Source organism: Zymoseptoria tritici, chromosome 1, assembly GCF_000219625.1.
Source record: "Zymoseptoria tritici IPO323 chromosome 1, whole genome shotgun sequence".
Taxonomy (NCBI): domain Eukaryota; kingdom Fungi; phylum Ascomycota; class Dothideomycetes; order Mycosphaerellales; family Mycosphaerellaceae; genus Zymoseptoria; species Zymoseptoria tritici.
Window position 1 is genome coordinate 2,258,967 of NC_018218.1, and position 18,882 is coordinate 2,277,848.

An 18,882-nucleotide genomic window follows, 5' to 3' on the forward strand; every position below is an offset into this window, starting at 1 on the left:
CGTACCTTATTGACAGCTTACGAACGACCTCCAACCACTCCAGACATCCACAAGTCTAGAAAGCTTTTGGACCAACAGTCGAACATCGAGCATCGACCTGCATCTTCTTCCAGAGTTTCGAAACCTAACCCGGTGGTCCTTAACCGAACCATCGGCATCGACATCCAACCTCACCCATCAAACGATCCACATCTCACCACAATGTCTGCTGCTGCGCTGGTAGCTCCAGCTTTGAAGAAGCATACGGCGACCGTGATCGTCGCACACGGCCTAGGCGACAGGTAGAGACCTCCTCTTCACCCCACATTCAGCATGGAAAGCTGACCTTGAACCGTAGCGGAGCCGGATGGTAAGCATACCCCATCAGCCTGACCCTCGATTCGACCTCTCACTTAACCTCCCCCAGGTACTTCCTCGCAGAAGAGTTCCGTCGCAAGCAACTATTCCCTGAGACGAAATTCATCTTCCCGAACGCGCCGCAAATCCCCATCACCGTCAATGGCGGCATGCGAATGCCCGGCTGGTACGACATCACATCCTTCTCCGACCTGGCGAGCCGCACCGAGGACGAAGCGGGTATCCTGCGATCGCAGAAGTACTTCCACCAGCTCATTGACGAGGAGATCAAGAGTGGGATTCCGAGCGAGAGGATCGTGTTGGGTGGGTTCAGTCAGGGCGGGGCTTTGGGACTATTGGCGGGCGTTACGGCGCCGCAGAAGCTGGGTGGCATTTTTGGACTCTCGTGCTATCTGGTACTGCAGTCGAGGTTGAAGGAGTTGATACCGAAAGACTCGCCGAACTTGAAGACCCCGATCGTACGTCTCAGTGACGAACACGTGTTTTGGTGCATGCTTTGACTGACAATCCTCGGACTAGTTCATGGGCCATGGCACAGCAGACCCAGTCGTTCAGTACCAATGGGGCAAGGCATCTAGCGAAGCTCTCAAGGAGCACGGCTACGAAGTTGACTTCCGGTCATACGCCAACCTACCACACAGCGCGGCACCACAGGAGCTTGAAGATTTGGCGGCATGGCTCAAGACACGAATCCCCGAGGTGGGCGACAAGAAAGATGGTACTCTCTGACTCGACTGGGCCAGAGATGGATTGCAACGTGAGCCCTATGACGCTGGTGAAATTAAACTCGTCCTGGGCCTGATCGGGGTTTGGATGTTGTGGATACTTCTCTACGCTGCCTGGCGAAGGCTGAGAGCACCTGCACAGACGGGCGAGCAGAAGGTGGATTGATGCGGATGGTCATCGTTGCGTCAAGCAGATAAAGTAGATGAGGCTATGGCAGCTGCTCGAAAGCAAGTTTCTCATGCTGCCCGCTTGAGGTCGTAGGATCCCTCTGAACGCCTGTATGCTAGTCTATGATACTCCTTCGCGGAAGCAAAGCTCCTACCCGAGTTGATGATCATCAATCGTAATCGAGCCACATTCTTCACCTAGCGAAGTTCTTCGGCGCCTCCGTGGCAGGACCCTCAGGCGTAACATACGCCTTGGTCATGCCCCCATCAACAACAAAGTCGGTGCCATTGACAAAGCTGCTCTCATCGCTCGCCAAGAACAGCACCGCCTGAGCCTGCTCGATCGCCTCACCGAATCGTCCCGATGGAAAGTGCACCTCACGACGGTGACGCTTCGCCTGGTCGTCACCCAGCCAGTCCTGGAGAAGGGGAGTGTTGAGCGGAGCCGGGCAGAGCGCATTGAAACGGAATCCCTCGCGGGCGTGGACGATGGCCAATTCCCGTGTCATCGCTAGCACGGCACCCTTTGAGGCGGTATAGGCGAGCTGTGGAGTGGCAGAACCGACCAGTGCGACGACAGAGGCGGTGTTGATAATGCTGCCGCGGGTCTTCTTGTGCTTGCGGAGGGCGAGCACGGCGTGCTTGCTGCCGAACCAGACACCTTTGACGTTGATGTTGTGGGTGAGATCCCAGATCTTCTCGGGTGTGTCGACGGCGTCTATCTTTGTCAGTATCGACTCCTGAAGAGATGGACTCCGCCATAGACTCACCAGCATCGTCGCCGTGCATGATTCCTGCGTTGTTGAAGATGATGTCAAGACCGCCCCAAGCATCGAGCTTCTCAATCGCAGCTTGCACGTCGGACTCTTTGGAGACATCTACCTTGGTCGTCTCGACTTTGCCCACGGCATTTGGCGCCAGTGACTTTGCTTTCGCGATTGCCTTCTCCAAAGCTGGCTCGGAGATGTCGGTCATCAACACGTTGGCTCCCTCGCGAAGGAACAGGATTGTGGTCTCCAGACCGATGCCACTGTCAAGAACGTCAGCCCGTGCTCTACTTCATCGATCGTGTTCACGTATTGAGAAGCCAGCATGTGCCTCTCCGACTTCTGACTCCTGGCACAATGCCTTCTTCTCAACTGTGATGATAGACCTTCGACATCTGTGGCGACACTTACCCAGCGGCTCCGGTGATGATGGCGTTCTTGCCTGCCAGACGACCACGAGAGGTTTCTCCATTGGTAGACCTGCTTCAGTCAGTCTTTCAGTCCATTGCTTTCATTCTTTTCAAAACTCACATGTTGTTGAAATTGTTTGTGTTTTCACACTTTTTGGTCGTAGCTTCCTAAAGTGGTAAAAGAATCCCTGCCGCCAGTCGATGTCAAGCAAATGCTGTGGGCGACACCGAGTCTCGTGAGATGCGGTCTTGATGTTGAAGTCGGCGATGAAGAAGACGTCTTTGAGCAAGTGACCAGAGTTACCGCCGAAGTCACGAAAGAAGGAGGTGATATGGAACTTTTTTGGAAAGAGTTACTCATACGTGTGCCCTGAGCGCAAGGGCTCCGATAAGATTGCCTTCCGCTAGAACTAGTGTGAGGATCCACCGCCGCATTGAAGATGACATGTGATGCGATGAAGATTGTGAAACAGTCGACGCGCACACCGCTCGCCCAATGCTCGAGGATGCCATCCATATCTTCGCCGACTTCGGTCGGTGCATTGTGCTCGTGCCATCAACGACGCTGACTGCTAATCCTCGTATCTACCTGCCATTGCCCGCAAACACTCGCAGAGTCGCAGCCAAGACACCTCCAGCTGCATCTCTGACTTGACGTCAACGCGGATTGCATTCCAATTTGAAAGGTCCCTTAGCCAACAGCATTGTAGAATCCATGCGAGGTATCGTGGTACAGCAGACAGGAACGCAAATATCGAAGTGGTTGGGTGAGATATGAAGACAACATCACGATAGACTGTCAGACAAGAGGAATTTGAGCATGCATGCATGCATAGGTACATGTATGCACAATCATCTGATCGGCCATGCGGAGTCGCGACCAGCCACGCGAGCACTTAGTGGGCGATCACCGCAAGCTATACACAGCTCTACCGCTCCGCCGTGCCTTGTCCCTCTCATGATCCCAGTACAACCTCCGATAAGGCTAAGAGACCTTTTCGCTAATTCAACACATTCTGCTCCGCCTTGGTGTACTCAACTACAGCCATCGGCGTCCTGAGCATCTCTCCGCCGCATTCGATACCCCGCTACGATGACAATCTCCGATGATCCGAGCCAGCTCAAGCACGAAGACCTCGAGGAACTCCTCAAGAATGATACCAGCGTCAAGGTCGCCGGCGTGGACATTGACGGCCAGCTGCGCGGCAAGCTGATGTCCAAGAAGAAGTTCCTCTCCATTGCGAAATCTGGATTCGGGTTCTGTTCGGTCATCTTTGGCTGGGATATGCACGATCAGACTTATTTCAAAGAGTTGAAGATTAGCAACAGTGAGAATGGATACAGAGATATCTTGGCCGAGGTGGACTTGAGCAGTTTCAGGAGGATTCCGTGGGAGAAGGATGTTGCATTTTTCCTGTGCAGCTTCCGTGAGCCCGAGGGACAGAGCTTGAGCGCTTGTCCGCGGAGCCTGCTTGAGAGGGCGGTGCAGAAGATCTCGGCGAAGGGTATGGGCGCGCTTGCAGGAGGTGAGTTGAGTCCTATTGACGCTACCCGTGGACAGCGCTGACGTGCTATCAGCGGAGTATGAGTTCTTCACATTCCGAGCACCGGACGCTCGCCATGCATCGGCCGCCAATGACGACCGCAACTCGAGCGCGACATCGACTTTCCTCCAGAACAATCCCGTCAACAGCCTTCCAAGCTTGGAATCAGGCATGTTCGGCTACTCCATCACTCGACCTGTACACAACCAAGAATGGTACTACGGAATCTACGACGCATGTCAAAAGTTCCGTTGCGATATTGAAGGATGGCACACGGAGAGCGGACCGGGCGTATACGAGGCTGCATTGGAATATGGCGAGATCAGACAAATGGCCGATCGAGCGGCATTATTCAAGTTGACGGTCAAGAACATGAGCTCCAAGTACGGCATTACACCATGCTTCATGGCTAAACCAAGAGAAGGTCTACCAGGTAACAGCGGACACATGCATGTCTCTCTCAAGGACAACGAAACTGGCAAGAATCTGTTCGTTAGGGAGGAGGCAGATCCAAATCCACCTTATCCGGACCTGGCATACGTCTCGGACATTGGTAGGCAATTTCTTGCTGGGTTACTCGATGGTCTACCAGATGTCATGCCGCTTGTGGCTCCTACAGTGAACAGCTACAAGCGGCTGGTGGAGAACTTCTGGGCGCCAGTCACAGTTTCGTGGGGACTAGAGCACCGTGCTGCTTCAATTCGATTGATCGCACCGCCAACATCCCCTGCGAAGGGAACGAGGTTTGAAGTTCGAGTGCCCGGAGCGGATACCAATGCTTACCTCGTGCTGTCTGCGATTCTCGCGCTCGGCTACAGAGGCATCGAGAAGAAGATGGAGATTCCGGTTCCACCGCTCGGCAAAGGACAGGACGTCGGAGGAGCTGCTGACAAGGGTCAAAGGCTGGCAAAGAGCCTGAAGGAGGCTACCGCGCGGTTTGCCCGAAAGGACAGCGTTGCGCGGGAAGTATTTGGAGATGACTTTGTTGATCATTTCGCCGGGACGAGGGAGCATGAGGTCCGACTTTGGGATGAGGCGGTGACTGATTGGTAAGTGATCTGTCTTCGAGGTGTCTTTCCATTTGCTGACGATCTTGCAGGGAGGTGAAGAGATATATTGAGACAGTCTAGGCGCCACAGTGCTAGAGTTGCGAAGCTATCAGGCTGAGCCTACGAAGTGGGGCGCAAATTCTTGATATCGGCTTCGAATACATGACAGGGCCGTCAAACAGCGATATGTGGTCATCGAAATCATATGAGATGGAATAAACTCATCTCACTACCTCTGTCATGTGCCCAATACATGTTCATGGTATAATGTGCAAACCGCAGTCAACCGCCGAGATTGATCTACTGTATTGCGAAACCTCGCCTTGCGTGAGTGAAACGGTCGGGTCGGTCCCCATCGTCTGCCGCGTGCCTCAGCTCGCCGCTTTGTTCACGGCAGCGGCAGGAACTCTCTGAAGACTACAATAGACGTGTATGTGTATTCCACGTTGACAAGACCTACATCTACTTTTTGCCCCCAGAAATTGACGTGGCAAGCATCTCGTATCGCCAGCCTCACGTGAGAAATCCAAAGCCATCGCCCGCCGCGCAAGCCGTTCTTCTCAGCCACCGAGCTGCCAAGAGCGTTTGAGACCCTGCCCCCGAAGATAGAAGCCTTGCGACGACGACCGTTGTTCACTTCACATTCTCACATCACCATCATCAGCTCCCACCACCACGCTTACCATCTCGAAACCACATTCACGACTCTTCCACGAACCGACCAACACCCCCACGACACACCTCCGACCGCATACCACCTCCGACCGAAGCTCCCAGCTGACGCCGATCACTTCCGCCTGAAATTGCCTCCTGCTCTCTACTACAATCACAATGGCCTCTAGCAATGCCGACGGCGGTCTCTACGACCCATACGTCAAGCGTGGTGCCGAGGAGGGCGACGCCAGCAACGCGCGCACCCAGGGTCTCCAGCGTGTAAGTCAAACCGGCCACTCCGTCGCAAAAGGCGCAAAGCCGAGTGGCAGCACTTCCGCATGAGATTCAATACTAACGTGGATTGAACTCCAGGAAATCGACGGCGCCGTGCAAACGATGCAAAACAACATCCACAAGATCTCGGAGCGCGGCGAGCGGCTCGATAACCTGCAGGACAAGACGGACCACCTGTCGACGCAGGCCAACAGTTTCCGCCGGGGCGCCAACCGCGTGCGCAAGCAGATGTGGTGGAAGGACATGAAGATGCGCATGTGCATCATCGTGGGCATCATCATCTTGCTGGTCATCATCATTGTGCCGAGTGGTGAGTACACATATACATGTTTTGGTGATGGGAGGTGGAGGGAGCGGTGAAGGGAGATGGCAGCAGGCGGTGGGCTGGGCTGTCTCGCATACATGAAGAGACTCGGGGATCTCAGAACAGTTCACTGACTCTGTGATACAGCGATCTACGGCAGCAAGAACTAGACCATCACGACCACGAACCACGAAGCGATACGATCATCCGACCTTTCTCCCCGGCTGGAGCTCGATTGCCGCGAATGCACTCAAAGATGTACGACCTTGTAGGAAGCGAATAGGAGAGAATCAAGAGAGCTGAAGGAGGAATGGAAAGGCGGAAGAGCGATGGATAAGACGCAGGATGAAGTCTGACAACACCCATGAAGAACCCTACATACCCCATCCACTACTTGCACTGTTGGAGTAGCAAAGCTTTTTGCTCGCTCGTTTTTATGAATGATAATGGCGTCTCTTTATGGAGCTTGGAAAGAATTGACTATTGCGAATTGAGTATTGTTCTTCTCCCTGCACCTCGAAGTCGTGAAGCTACTCTGCGTCTGTAGGTCAATGAGATACGCTCGAAGCCAACATTGCCTCGGTTTGCGTAGACATCGACGAGGGGAATTGGACAGTCCATCAAGCCAACAAAGTACAATTGAGTCCTTCAAGAGCGAAAACACGAAATCATACAGCATTCATTAACCTCTCTGCTAACAGCTTCGAAACTCGCATGCTATGGGTATCACTGCTCATCTTCGACGCTCGCTGCTTTACCATGCCACAAAAGAGAAATCACAAAGGGAATCCTCGAGCGCAAGATGCAGTGCATATCCGCTTTTCAAAACGCCTCCACCAGGTCCAACAGCACAAGGCACCTCGACCGCGCGCACGCATAGTGGTCGATGTCGATGATGATGGGTATCGTTCCTCTCTGTCGGTCATGCTTCGCACCTCCGCGCAACCGATCTAGTCCTTCCCTTCCGCGCGTCGAGATGAACCTGCGCGCGTCCGATTCAAGTCCTGGGTCGGTGTGGAATTTGTAGAGAGCATCGTCGCTAGACGGCACTGGTATGCCCTCTCTTACTCTTGCCGGCCTGCACAATGACTCCGTCAGTACGCTGTCCTCGGTCTTCATGTTTGTGTCTTGGAATGCTTACCTTGCCGCAGGTCAAGCAGCTAACGAGCGCGCGGAAGACGGCGACGATGCCGTTGATGATGGCTTTGACGACGGTGACGATGCCGTTCACGATGGCCCTATACGGATGTCAGCAGACCGTCTAGCGGACAGCGTGTCCTGCCTTTTGGGAGTGACGGGGAGCATACATGAAGCACGAAGTGATCGCGTTCACGACCGTATTGAAACAGGAGGCCTGGAAAGCAAAGCGTATAAAGTCAGCGAATGTCGTAGACATTTTGGCATGGAAGAAGGCGCCGGCGCCCGAGACAATCTCGGACCACGGAGGCCTTCTACACATCGGGTTCTTACCACAGCGCCCATCTTGAAGGTTGATGCGGTAGTATGTGTTTGGTGATGGTGGTAATTGGTATTGAGTTCGTAGTTGTTGTTTGGAGGAGATGGATGTGTGTGTGGTAATGTTTGTTGATTGTTTTTGAAAGGAAAACTGCAAGAAGAAAGAGAAGTGGATGCCGGGTCTTATTTTAAAACGTCACCGCGCACAGCAGGATGCATGGTCACACAGCAGGAACTTCTGCTGCAGAAAGCTCGGACGCGTATGTACGCGACTCCTCTCCCTTGCTCCGATTGCGATTTCTGTTGGAGAGAAAAGTGCCGTACTTACTCACATCACCCGCACGTCATTTGGGAGCGCTTTTCTGTTCGACTTATAGGCTATCAGGTGATGGCCACAAGACACTCCTCCGCCATGCGTACATATTTACTCCCGGCGTCGAACAAAGTGGCCCAGTCACTGCCCTTTACGAGCGCCCTTCTTGATCTTCCTTTCCACAATGCGATGAAGTCTCTTCTGCGATATCACTCCCCCGACGTCAACATCCCTGTCACGCGCCTCTAGACTCTCGTTTCGGAATCACGAAATCTGAAAAGAGACGACTCGCTGCATGCTAAAACAGGGAACACGGAGCAAAGTGAGGTGAGTGTGACCGAAGAACGTGATCGATAGTGGAGCACAACGTTCAGGGAATGATCGGCCACTATTCGGATGTCGGAACTGCGGCTGAACCTTGAATTCTCGTGTCAAGCGTGCATATATTGTGGCGAGTGCATGAGGTGGTGTGGCGGTGCATGGGACCACATCACACTTCCAAGCAGAACGAGGTGCGATTGGCAAGGAAATCGAGAATAAGTCGTCAGCGATGTGCTGGGCGCTGCTGTTCCATTCGGCGGGACGGTCTATGATAGTGCTCTTGATCTTGATAACAGCTCTCGATGGCCCGCAGCACCAAGCCTTGGAAACCGGTCATGCCACCGCCATGGCATCCAACACTGGCGATACAGCCGTTGACAATATGCATGGAACCACCTTGGGACAGTAGCAGATGGAAAGACAAATGACCAGCCATACGATTCGAATCACAGTGGCTGAGCCCTACAGCTACAGGTACAATGCCTCCGAAGAGGTCGCAGTTCATGCACAATACACTCACATGACCATTCTAACAACGTATCTGTACGCTTACATGATCGTCCTGCCGAGTGATCTGTACGACTGTCTGATCACGCCCCAGGAAGGTATCTGTACGCCTACTTGGCCGTCTTACTAGGTTACCTGTACGCTTATTTGGCCGTCCGAGCAATGTATTTGGCTGTCCTACTCACTTACCTGTACGCCGGTTGGAATGGTCCGCCAAGTTACCTTCTACGCCTCTTCAATCGTCCCGCTGAACGAAGCCACCACAAACCGGCTCGTCGACTCTGCGAAGCGAGCGCCTCTTTTGAGAGCCATCATACGCACGGCGTCAAGTACTTACCAGTGCCAAAGCATCTCGCCTAGGCTCACACAACTAAGACACGATTGGAGGAAGGGAGAGTTCAGGTCGGACTGTCATTAGGTCGTTGGCATTTCTGGCTCGCAATCGGGGTATAGCATCCTCATCCTGATCTCCGTCCATTCCATCGCCCTGCCTGTTCCCCATGTCCACAATGCAACCCCTGAAGGGCAGACCAATGAAGATGTCTTCGCCCTCATGACCGAGTCTCCGAGCTCCAACCCCATATGCTGAAATGCGAGAAACTGTCTGAACGCCTCCCGCTGTGCATAGAAAAAAATCCCATGAGCGCCTCGCTCAAACCGCCAAAATGCATGAATGCAACTCTGTCCCTTCATCCTCTTTCTATAATCGTTTCCCATTGTCGTAGTTCCACTCCATCTAATTCATGGACTTGAAGTAATCGTACTGGAAGTCCGTCACCAAGCCATCCATCTCAGCCTTTCTCTTCTTCGACGCCTCCGCACCATTGCCTTCCTTCTCCTGCGCACCTTCCTCACCCCCAGCATCAGCCATCACCAAATCCTCGTCCTCCGTCCTCATGTCCTTGATCTTTTGATACAGCGGGATCATGCTCTCCGGCACACCACCGCTCTCATTCCAGTCCTCCATCGTAAGCATGAAATGCGCCGCGTCGCCTTCTCCCACATCGCTATCGTGCGAGGACTGCGAGCTCGAGCTGTCAGGAGTGAGTTCGGGCGAAGACGATTGCCCGGCGTCCTTGAACTCGTCACGGAGCTCCCATGTATCGTTCACCGGATCGAATTGGCAGAAATGCACCTCGTAATGAGCCCTGTCTTCGATGTCCCTCCAATAATGATCGTATTCGTACCAGCCGTCCGGTCCAATTGGACAGTCGTCAACCCACTCGTTGAGGTAGTTCGGTCCGATGTGGTCAAATCGGCCAGGTGTGCGCTGAGTCTTCTCCTCGGTGGCGCCTTCGGTTGTGGCGGGTTCGGCGGCGATGGGAAGACCGATCTTCTGTGCGATGGACTCGCCCAGCGTGAGTTCCTTCTTCTTGGCCATCTTCGCCTTGTGGGCTGCGCCAGCGAGATCGTCTTGTTTTTTTGCGAGCTTGGCCTTGACACTGGCCGGCGTGATGCCCTTGTTGAGCTGCTCCTGTTCGTACTTGGTGAGATCCTCCTTCTTGAGGTCGCGAATGGTAAGACGGCCATTTGAAGGCGCTGCGACGGCGGCTGCAGGAGGAGAAGACGCAAGCGGCTTGCCATCCATGTCCACATCCAAAGCCTTCGCGGCCTGCTCCAGCAAGAACGCGAGAGGATCTTCGACGGGTTGATGCAGGGTCTGCATATGCTGCTTGAGTTGCTCGTCCGTCTCGAAGCCCTGCAGAGATGCATCGCATGTGGTGTCCTGACAGCGGAACTTGTGCTTGTCGGCTTCACGCTGAGCTTCCATTCGCTGCTGCTGCTGCTGCAGTTGTTGGAGGTTCTTCCGCGCAATCTCGGGACTCGGCTTAGAAATTGGGATAGCAGGACTTGCTGCAGGTGCTGCCGGTGTGCCTCCTTGCTGCGCTGCTGGAGTCGAACCTTGACTGTCCATCTTGCGCTTCTTGGACGGAGGGAACTTGAGTTTATCTGGGGTGAGCTCATTCCGACCCGGCTCATACTTGGGAACGCCGTGTGGACTCGTACTCGACCAGTCAAAGGTCTTGTTGTCGGTTGGAGCTGGAGGTACCTTTGATGTCGCCGAGGCCTTGCGTACATGCCCCTGCTGAGATGGCTTCTGTGCCATGGGTGGCGCCTCTTTTGCTTGTGGTGGAGAAACATTCTGAGCCTGAGCGGCCTTGGCCTGAGCGAGCTCCATGGCATTGCGCCTCTGCTTCACCTCGCTCATGTAGTTGCCCAGTGCGATTTCGATCTCGGCCAGTCGCTCAGGAGTAACGGAAAGGTAATCCTTGATGTTGCCATCCGGGCCGGAAGCATTCTGCCGGATGAGGATCTGCCACTCCAATACTTCTTTCAGTCGTTGAGGAGCCATTCCGCTCGTCAGCGCAAAGCCAAAGGTGCTCCCGATCCTGTGTAGAGGTATCCACAATTTCCTCATGCTGGCACGTGCCTTCTCATGACCTGCGGCATCAATCATGACGGCTGGGCCCTTTTGGCTGTCCCGGACAACCTCATTGTACATCTTGCTCATCAACTCAGCCTGAGCTGGAGTGAACTTTGGTTGATTGGGGTTCATCGCCATGCTCGGTGCCTGGGACGGGTTCGGGTTGACGGGTGGCCCTGCTTGACCTTGTGCCTTGCGCAGAGCCTCGCGTTGCGCCTGCTGGAAGCGCTGAGCCTTTTGCAGGAAAGCTTCGCGCTCAGCGGGGGACAACTTCGCCAGCATTTCCGGTGTCGGACGTGGCATCTGCGGCTGAGACGTCTGCGACTTGTTCACTTGCATGTTGGGTGCTTGTGGGACATGCTGCTTGGCAGCCTGACTTGAAATCTCAACAACATCGTCGTTGCCTTGCTGGTGAGTTTGTTGTGTGCGCTGCGCGGCTTGGTTCGCATTCGACATCTTGGCTTGTGGCGCCACACCAGAATGCGCAGGCGGACCAGGCATTTGGCCGGCCTGCATCATGTTCCGCTGCTGCTGAGCCTGGAGTTGAGCGCTCTGCGCCGCCTTGTGGATTGCAGTCTCTCGCATTCTCTGAAGAGCGGACCTTATATTCGCATCGGGAAGGTTCTGTTGGTTGGCAGGCAACTTGGCCCTGAAGTCCATCACCTCCTGTGCTGAGAATGCGAACTGAGGCATTCGTTGCTGGCCACCATCTTGACCGGTCTGCTGACCCTGATTGGGCGTCTGCATCATAGGCGCTGGCGGAACCATCTGCGCAGGTGGTGCACTGGGTTGCGGTTGCGAGCTGTTGTTCGCCATCTGACCGGGCGGAGCCTGCTGTTGCTGCTGCAATTGCATCTGATGCTGTTGCTGCTGCGATTGCTGTTGTTGCATCTGGAGTTGTTGCATTCGTAGACTCTGCTGCTGATGCAAGTTCTTGATTGCATTATTGACCTCTTCCGGGTGACTCTGAAACCAAGCCTGCTGCATTTGTGACGCTCGCTCCAGAGTCCCCGGAGGCACCGTCGTCATGTTTTGGTTGATGTGCATCTTCAAGTCACCCCATCGTACAACGCCTTGCGGGACGGCGATCTGCAATTGCGAAGGGGCCATTTTCGGAAACGGCATGAGGTCCATGGCTTGGCCTCTCATCCGCTGTTGTTGCTGCTGTTGAATGCGGGCCTGCTGCATCTGCGCGGCCTGTTCCATGGTCATGGCTTGCTGATCCATCGGCGGTTGGGCATTGAATCCGGGAATAGCGTTGGCAACGTTTTGCTGCATCATCTGCGCTTGCTGTTTGGGCTGCTCTGGAGCTCCCATGTTCGGCATTCCTTGCTGGCCTGACTGACCTTGCTGCCCTTGCTGTGCTTGTTGAGGCTGCCTCGAGACATTCGTCGCCATTTTCGTGAGAATAGCTTGCGCCTGGTGAGACGGCATAGCTCGCAACTTCGCCTGGACGTCCGGACTCAGTCTCGACATGACCACCATGAGCTGCTGGTTGGTCAGCTGCGAAGGCATTTGACCCATTTGCTGTTGTTGCTGCTGTTGGGTGTTCTGGTTGAGCATGTTCTGGTGATGTTGTGCAATCTGACTTGCCGGGTTCATTGGCGTCGCAGGCATTGGCTGCTGTCGGTTCGTCTGCGGCGTTCCAGGTGTTGTCTGGCCAGGAGCAGCCATCGGACGATTCAGCATGGGCATGGCCGGGCTGTTGACTTGACCGGGAGCATTGTTTCCAAAAGCGTTCGGGGTGTGAAGACCTCCAGGCTGGCCTTGAAGTTGACTTTGCTGTTGTCTCGAAGCCATAGTCTGCCTGGCCATCATTTGCTTCTGTATCGCCTCCCTTTGCTGTGCATCCTTTTGCTGTGCAAAGAACATTTGCATCTGGTTGGGATTCATCGAATTGCCATTGGCGCCCTGGCCGACCTGACCGACCTGACCGGCCTGATTGCCGAGCATCTGTGGGTTGACGTTCTGTGGCAGGTTCATCTGATTCATGTTGTTGGGGTTACCGGCGTTGCCATTGGGATTGTTACTCGCAGGCACGACTTGCTCGCCAGATTCTTGCTGCTTGAGCGCGTTGGCCTGCTGGCCCATTATACTGGAGTAGTCGATATTTTGTCCGGCTTGTGACTGCGGTCGCTGCTGCATGTTGTTGCTCATTTGCATGGTCATGCCGTTATTGCCCATCGGCATTCCCGGCTTGTTCTGCTGGCCGCCATTCTGCATGTTCTGTCGCTTCTGGATGTCTCCGCGCGCCTTCGATGTGAGGAATCTCATGAGTGGATCTCCACCACCTTGAGTCATTTGCGCTCGAGTATGGTCATTCCATCCAGCCAGAAGCTTTTGACGCGCCATGTTCCTCTGATCTTCGGGCATGTTGTTGAATATCTTCTGCGCCTGCATCATCGCTTCTTGCAGAGCCGCCTGAGCCTGCGCACTCTGTCCTTGATTAGCGTTCGGCTGCTGCTGTTGACCTTGCTGCGCCACATTTTGAGCGCGCATTTGTTGAGCTTGCTGTTGAGCCTGGGCTTGGGCTTGTGCCTGCGCTTGCTGTTGCAGGATCTGTTGCTGTTGAATCTGCTGCTGCTGCTGATGTTGAATCTGGTTCATCTGCAGGGCGGACGGGTTCATTGTGGCGCCCTGCTGCTGCTGTTGTTGCTGCATGGGCATGGGCGAAGCTTGCATGGGCCGCTGAAGCTGTGCTTGCGCTTGCATGATGGCGTTCTGCCCGCCCATCTGACCCCCTCCTTGCACATTGCCATTTTGAAAGACCATGTTGTTCATGCCGTTGTTGTTCTGCATGCCTGACATGTTCATCATTCCATTCTGCATGTTCATTCCGTTGTTGGCTCCCATCTGTCCGTTGTTCACAAGACCAGCGTTGACGACTTGTTGTTTCCTCTTCTCGCAGATTTCGTTGTATTTTCTCTGCATCTGTTCAATGTACTGCTCTTTATTCTGCGCCTCTGAGATGGCCTTCAACTCAAACTGGATAGCAATCTCCACGCAGCGGTGGGGGTCTGACTTGATGAAGCGTAATTGTGTCACCCTGTAGGAAGTGGTGGTCAGCATGAGTACATCGTCAAATGATCCATCGAATACACACAATTGTAGCACTCTGTTCGCACGATCACGCGGGTCGTAGGTGGCCTGCCACGAGCCCTGGAATCGTGACATGGTCGCACGAATGTCGGCGAAGATCTTAGCTGGAAGCTGCTGGGAGAGGTTGCCTGGCTGAGGACGCTGCATTGTCTGCTGCATTGGTGCTGGTCCGGGCATGCCATTCGGCATCATATTGGGTTGCTCCATGAGAACTTAGCTCCAGCCCACGAGTGGGCGCAGAATGCTAGCGAAGGTGCATGTGCGAATGTATGTGGAGAAAGCACGCGTGAGGTGTGCCTCTTGGGTGAGGAGCGACCGGTCGCAGTCGAAGACGTGAGGTCGTGTGCTCGTGAGCAGAGTATGGGTAGTAGGTGGTGAAGTGGAGGACGTTGTAGGTCGTAGCAAGCAAGTCGACGGTGAAGGGTCACACGGACGTGCGAGGCCACCGGTAGTGAGGCGGACCACGACGGTGACGAGGCTAGTCGACAATGCGTTGCCTTGCGGGTGGAGGCTCGCAGGTGGAGGTCGAGAGTCTTGAGGTTCGAGGACGTGAGGTGAGCGGGGAGCGTTCCGTCTGGGGGGTGAGACAAAGCGGTGGAGACGGTGACGGTGAGGATCTGATCTCGTCCTGTCGGCGTCGACTTGTATTGTGCTGTACAAAGCGTGCGATGAGGCAAAGGAGCGTCGGGGAGTGCAAGGCGGGTAGTGGTGAGTGAGGGTGGCAGTCCGCAGGTGTCTCGGCACAGGGCTGAGTGGTCGCGGACGATCCTTGTCGATCGCACAAGAAAGCCGGGACCGGTGGATACCTTTACTTGCTCGCGGCGATCAGGAGATTGTGCTGAAGTGGACACACAATGTGCGAAATTGTAGTGCGTTCTTGCCGTTCTCAGGAATTCTCGAGTCGATGTGGTAGAATTGGAGAGGAAGAGAAGTAAAGAGGTTGCTGAAGATGCGGATGCTCGGTGAGGCGCTGGCGGATGGTGGTACAGACGGGAGACGTGCAGGGAGGGATAGGTGTAAAATGGTGCGCTCAAACCTTAAAAAGGCCTCTCCCGTGGGACATGGATGATTCAGTCCGGCGAGACTGTTTTTCTGCCATGTCAAACGCAGCATAAACCTCAAAAGAGCATTTGGTGTTGAATCCTAGCAGGTCGAATCGAGGACTAGAATCCATATATCTGTTTCAACGTCGTACGTTCAACAAGCAGGACACCTCACGTCCAGATCTACATCGCCCTAGTCGTCCCTTCACTTCCTAGCTTCACGCGAACGGACTAGTCCGCCATGAAACCCAACCGGGGATTTGAAACGTGCTCCACTTCCAGCAGCTCTCTCTATGAGTACTAAACATCAATTATACGCATTCCAGTCTACTAGAATCGTCCGGTGGCAGCGGCAATGTCCAGCAAAGAATGAGTTCCGTGATGTGTAGAGACATTGTCCGCTGTCTGCATCAATCGGTCCTTGTAGCTCTATCGTTTGCACGAGGTCAAGAGAGCTAGGGTCATGTAGACCGCATACTTCCCCGCCGGCAGTACCACACCAGTCCAAACGATCCACTTACGAGTCACCACGCCAGTGCGACGACTTCTTTTGAGCTATGAGCGTTGCGGAATTCCGATCGTCAAGGTCTGCGAGGGATGAAATTGGTGTTGGTCCTCGGTCGCGACGGTTCAATGCAGCGCTCGCAATTGGTCGCGTGTGAAGAGAGCGTGCAAGCACGCCAAAGTCCAGCAGCAGCAAAGCGTACGTCGACCACGTGCAGCAAAAGAGGAGTCTGGTAGCTCCATGTTCGGTTGTTCAACGACCACACAGACAACGATGGCAAAATCGCTGCTGATGAACCCAGGAAGTTGGTGGCAGAATAGAAGTAGATTGTAGGCGAGAAAAGCCGACTATCAATAAATTGGTGGTGCAATAGCACGTAGCATTCGATCTATTAACCTTCATAGCGTTTTTGTGTTCGGACCGCAAATATTCACAAATGGCAGGGCGTCGGTTGTTGATGCATTCGTTACGTTTAAGCGCGGACAACGAGGCCGATGACTGTAAAGAGGAATGTCAGCAATAGATTCATCATACTGGACGTAGGGACCGCAAACTTACTGGCAGCGATGGCAGCAATAGCGGAAAGACCGTTGGAGCTGGCTGCACCAGTGGAGTACTGAGCCGGCATCGAGCCAGTGCTGGATGGAGATGCAGCGCTTGGAGAGCCGGGCATGTACGATGGGCTGGTCGAGTTGCTGGAGCCGGACGAGCCAGAGCCAGAGCCAGACGAGCCAGAGCCAGACGAGCCAGAGCCAGACGAGCCAGAAGAAGGAGATGCGCTAGCGAGAGGAGCAACACCAGGACTTCCTGATTCGCCGGATGAGCTGCCAGAGGCGGTGGTGGATGCTTCGGTGGCAGTGGCAGTGGCAGTGCCGGAGGCCATCGCGGAGGAGGCCATCGCGGAGGTGGCGCTGGAGGAAGCAGAGGAGGAAGTCGAGTTCTTGGCCGAGCAGCTCAGGTCGTAGAGAGGATCAGAGTTGACGTCCTGTCCTATAATTCCGAAGCTTGGCGAAGGTACAGAGGGCTCTGCGTCCCTCAGTGTGTACCAGAAGGTAGGTGTGCTAAAATCGGAATCTTAGCAAAATCTCGAAAATAAGGGATGCGGAGGCCCAGCTCGCGATGGCCGTCTCTCCTGGACTCTACGAACTCGCTTTCAATCAACATGCATGCAACCTCCTGCCAGTATCGCTCCGCGTTGTCAACACTCGCTTCCGCCTACGAGTCGCAGCGTCAGTATTTCAGTCGGCACAAGGAGCTCTCCGCTGTTCTGCTTACCTGACCAGACGTGGGTCCGGACACTGGCCAACCGGATTCGGTCATCCACACGGGCTTGCCCATCGAAGCTCCCTTGGTGGCTCCAAAAGACTGATCGAACTGCGACTTGGCGTTGTCAATGGAGTTGGACAGGTCGGTCTCGAAGTACTACGGTCATTCGTCAGCATATTGCTCGAAGGCGGAACTCGCTCGAAGGCGGAACTCCGTTGAGCGTCATAAACGTACTGGGTATCCGTCGTAGCCGAGCCAGTCGATGGCCTCAATGACCTCGTTGTTGGAGCTGTTGGTCCACGCAGTCCAGGTATCGACGTGACCAATGCTGAAGCCCCAGTTCTTCGCCTTGATCTGTTTGATGTACGACAACAATACATCTGGGCCAGCACCAATTCCTGCGAGGGTTGAAGCATCAGCGATGGCTCAGACAATAGGAAGTCTCCAGGGCTCGAAAATGTCAAAGATTGCCCAAAAATTTGCTTACCGGCCTTGTTCTTGATACCGGTCGCGGTCACACGGTACAGATCCTCGCTTCCACAAGACAGACCGACCACGAGATCAGTGAATTTGCTGCCGTACTGTTGGATGGCCTTGTCAATAGCAGCCAGTTCCTAAAACAGAAGGACAAAAGGGTCAGCAACGGTTCGGACACAGACGACATAGACGGACTGAGAGCTGCTGAAATAGCCTAGCCCGAGAGACAATCTCGAACGGCTGCAGACTCCCTGCTCCTCGGGTTCCTTACGTTCGTGACGGCCTCCTGGCCAGCGGACGCCCAGATACCAAGCAGGAGCTTCGTATTAGTTGCGATTGCGGCCGGAATAGCGGCGATGGGATCGTTCTGGGATCCAGTCTGGATGCTGGTGTACAGACGCTGTTTAAAGGCAGGTCGAGTCAGCACGGTTCCAGGCAAAGCGAGCTGAGCGTCGGGCCCTTGAAGAACAGCTTCCACGTACGGCGGCGTTCCACCCAGACTGCGAAGAGGTTAGCAAGATGTCCAACAGGATGACCGTATGTAGAAGCTGGTGAGCTGTCTACACTTCGTTTTGCATACAGTTCCGGGAAGGTTCTGCGCCCTCTTGAAGTCGGTCTCGAAGTCTGCGGAATTCGTTCAGCCACATCCCATAACTCTCTGTTGACCGCATCGCTGACCTTGCTGAGTCTTCGCAGCACCAGTCGTCAAGCCAGCACCGTAGTTGAAACCCTGGAGCGCGGCGTTGGCGGAAGCAGCACCCGCAACGACGATAGCGGAGGAGAAACGCATGATGTACGTAGATCTTGTTTCTGGGAACGAATGTGGAAATGGAATAAGTAAAAATCACAAGTCAACAACGAAAGGATGTAGTAAAAGATGACAATAGTAAGCAGAGAGAAGAAGAACGATGAGGAGCGAGAAGGAAACAAGGAAGATCATAGGGCGATCAAAATACGACGGAGCCGCTTGGGACCGAGACTACTGCAGGACAAGCTCAGCGGTCTGTCAGGTACGCGGTGCCACGCGTCGGGGCCCCCGAATACGGGCCACTCTGCGAGCAAAGACACTTCGAGCCAGTGAGCTTGACTGTCGCTTAAAAGTTAACAAGCCTGCTAAGGAGAACTTTGCGGAGAGTTTGTTATGTAATGCTGTTGCGGATGGAATCGACAGTCAGTCGACTGCTCTAGATCGATTCTGG

General features: G+C 54.3%; 6 protein-coding genes across 6 annotated transcripts; 3 read left to right on the forward strand and 3 right to left on the reverse strand.

The window, feature by feature from the left end:
* Positions 1 to 80: 80 nt before the first annotated feature.
* On the forward strand, positions 81 to 1,229 carry MYCGRDRAFT_65778 (uncharacterized protein; the record flags this gene model as incomplete). The annotated part of the gene is made up of 4 exons (XM_003856135.1): positions 81 to 281; positions 338 to 349; positions 407 to 815; positions 877 to 1,229. 4 exons carry the CDS (start codon positions 202 to 204, stop codon positions 1,084 to 1,086), a joined length of 711 nt encoding a protein of 236 aa, XP_003856183.1.
* A 79-nt stretch (positions 1,230 to 1,308) lies between these two features.
* MYCGRDRAFT_102294 (uncharacterized protein) lies at positions 1,309 to 2,756 on the reverse strand (the record flags this gene model as incomplete). The annotated part of the gene is made up of 4 exons (XM_003857421.1): positions 1,309 to 1,968; positions 2,021 to 2,280; positions 2,429 to 2,497; positions 2,549 to 2,756. Coding segments are annotated over 4 exons (855 nt in total).
* Positions 2,757 to 3,398: 642 nt separating this feature from the next.
* MYCGRDRAFT_107090 (uncharacterized protein) lies at positions 3,399 to 5,101 on the forward strand (the record flags this gene model as incomplete). The annotated part of the gene is made up of 3 exons (XM_003856136.1): positions 3,399 to 3,953; positions 4,006 to 5,020; positions 5,071 to 5,101. The coding sequence occupies 3 exons, from the start codon at positions 3,521 to 3,523 to the stop codon at positions 5,099 to 5,101; spliced, it is 1,479 nt and encodes a 492-aa protein (XP_003856184.1).
* A 590-nt stretch (positions 5,102 to 5,691) lies between these two features.
* On the forward strand, positions 5,692 to 6,442 carry MYCGRDRAFT_107091 (uncharacterized protein; the record flags this gene model as incomplete). The annotated part of the gene is made up of 3 exons (XM_003856137.1): positions 5,692 to 5,953; positions 6,047 to 6,278; positions 6,420 to 6,442. The coding sequence occupies 3 exons, from the start codon at positions 5,852 to 5,854 to the stop codon at positions 6,440 to 6,442; spliced, it is 357 nt and encodes a 118-aa protein (XP_003856185.1).
* A 3,162-nt stretch (positions 6,443 to 9,604) lies between these two features.
* On the reverse strand, positions 9,605 to 14,551 carry MYCGRDRAFT_89219 (uncharacterized protein; the record flags this gene model as incomplete). The annotated part of the gene is made up of 2 exons (XM_003857420.1): positions 9,605 to 14,339; positions 14,397 to 14,551. The coding sequence occupies 2 exons, from the start codon at positions 14,549 to 14,551 to the stop codon at positions 9,605 to 9,607; spliced, it is 4,890 nt and encodes a 1,629-aa protein (XP_003857468.1).
* A 1,698-nt stretch (positions 14,552 to 16,249) lies between these two features.
* EXG8 (putative Exo-beta-1,3-glucanase) lies at positions 16,250 to 18,578 on the reverse strand (the record flags this gene model as incomplete). Its single annotated transcript, XM_003857419.1, has 10 exons — positions 16,250 to 16,438; positions 16,499 to 17,001; positions 17,088 to 17,155; positions 17,216 to 17,362; positions 17,441 to 17,604; positions 17,694 to 17,820; positions 17,955 to 18,083; positions 18,166 to 18,183; positions 18,264 to 18,307; positions 18,362 to 18,578. The coding sequence occupies 10 exons, from the start codon at positions 18,471 to 18,473 to the stop codon at positions 16,413 to 16,415; spliced, it is 1,338 nt and encodes a 445-aa protein (XP_003857467.1).
* Positions 18,579 to 18,882: the final 304 nt, after the last annotated feature.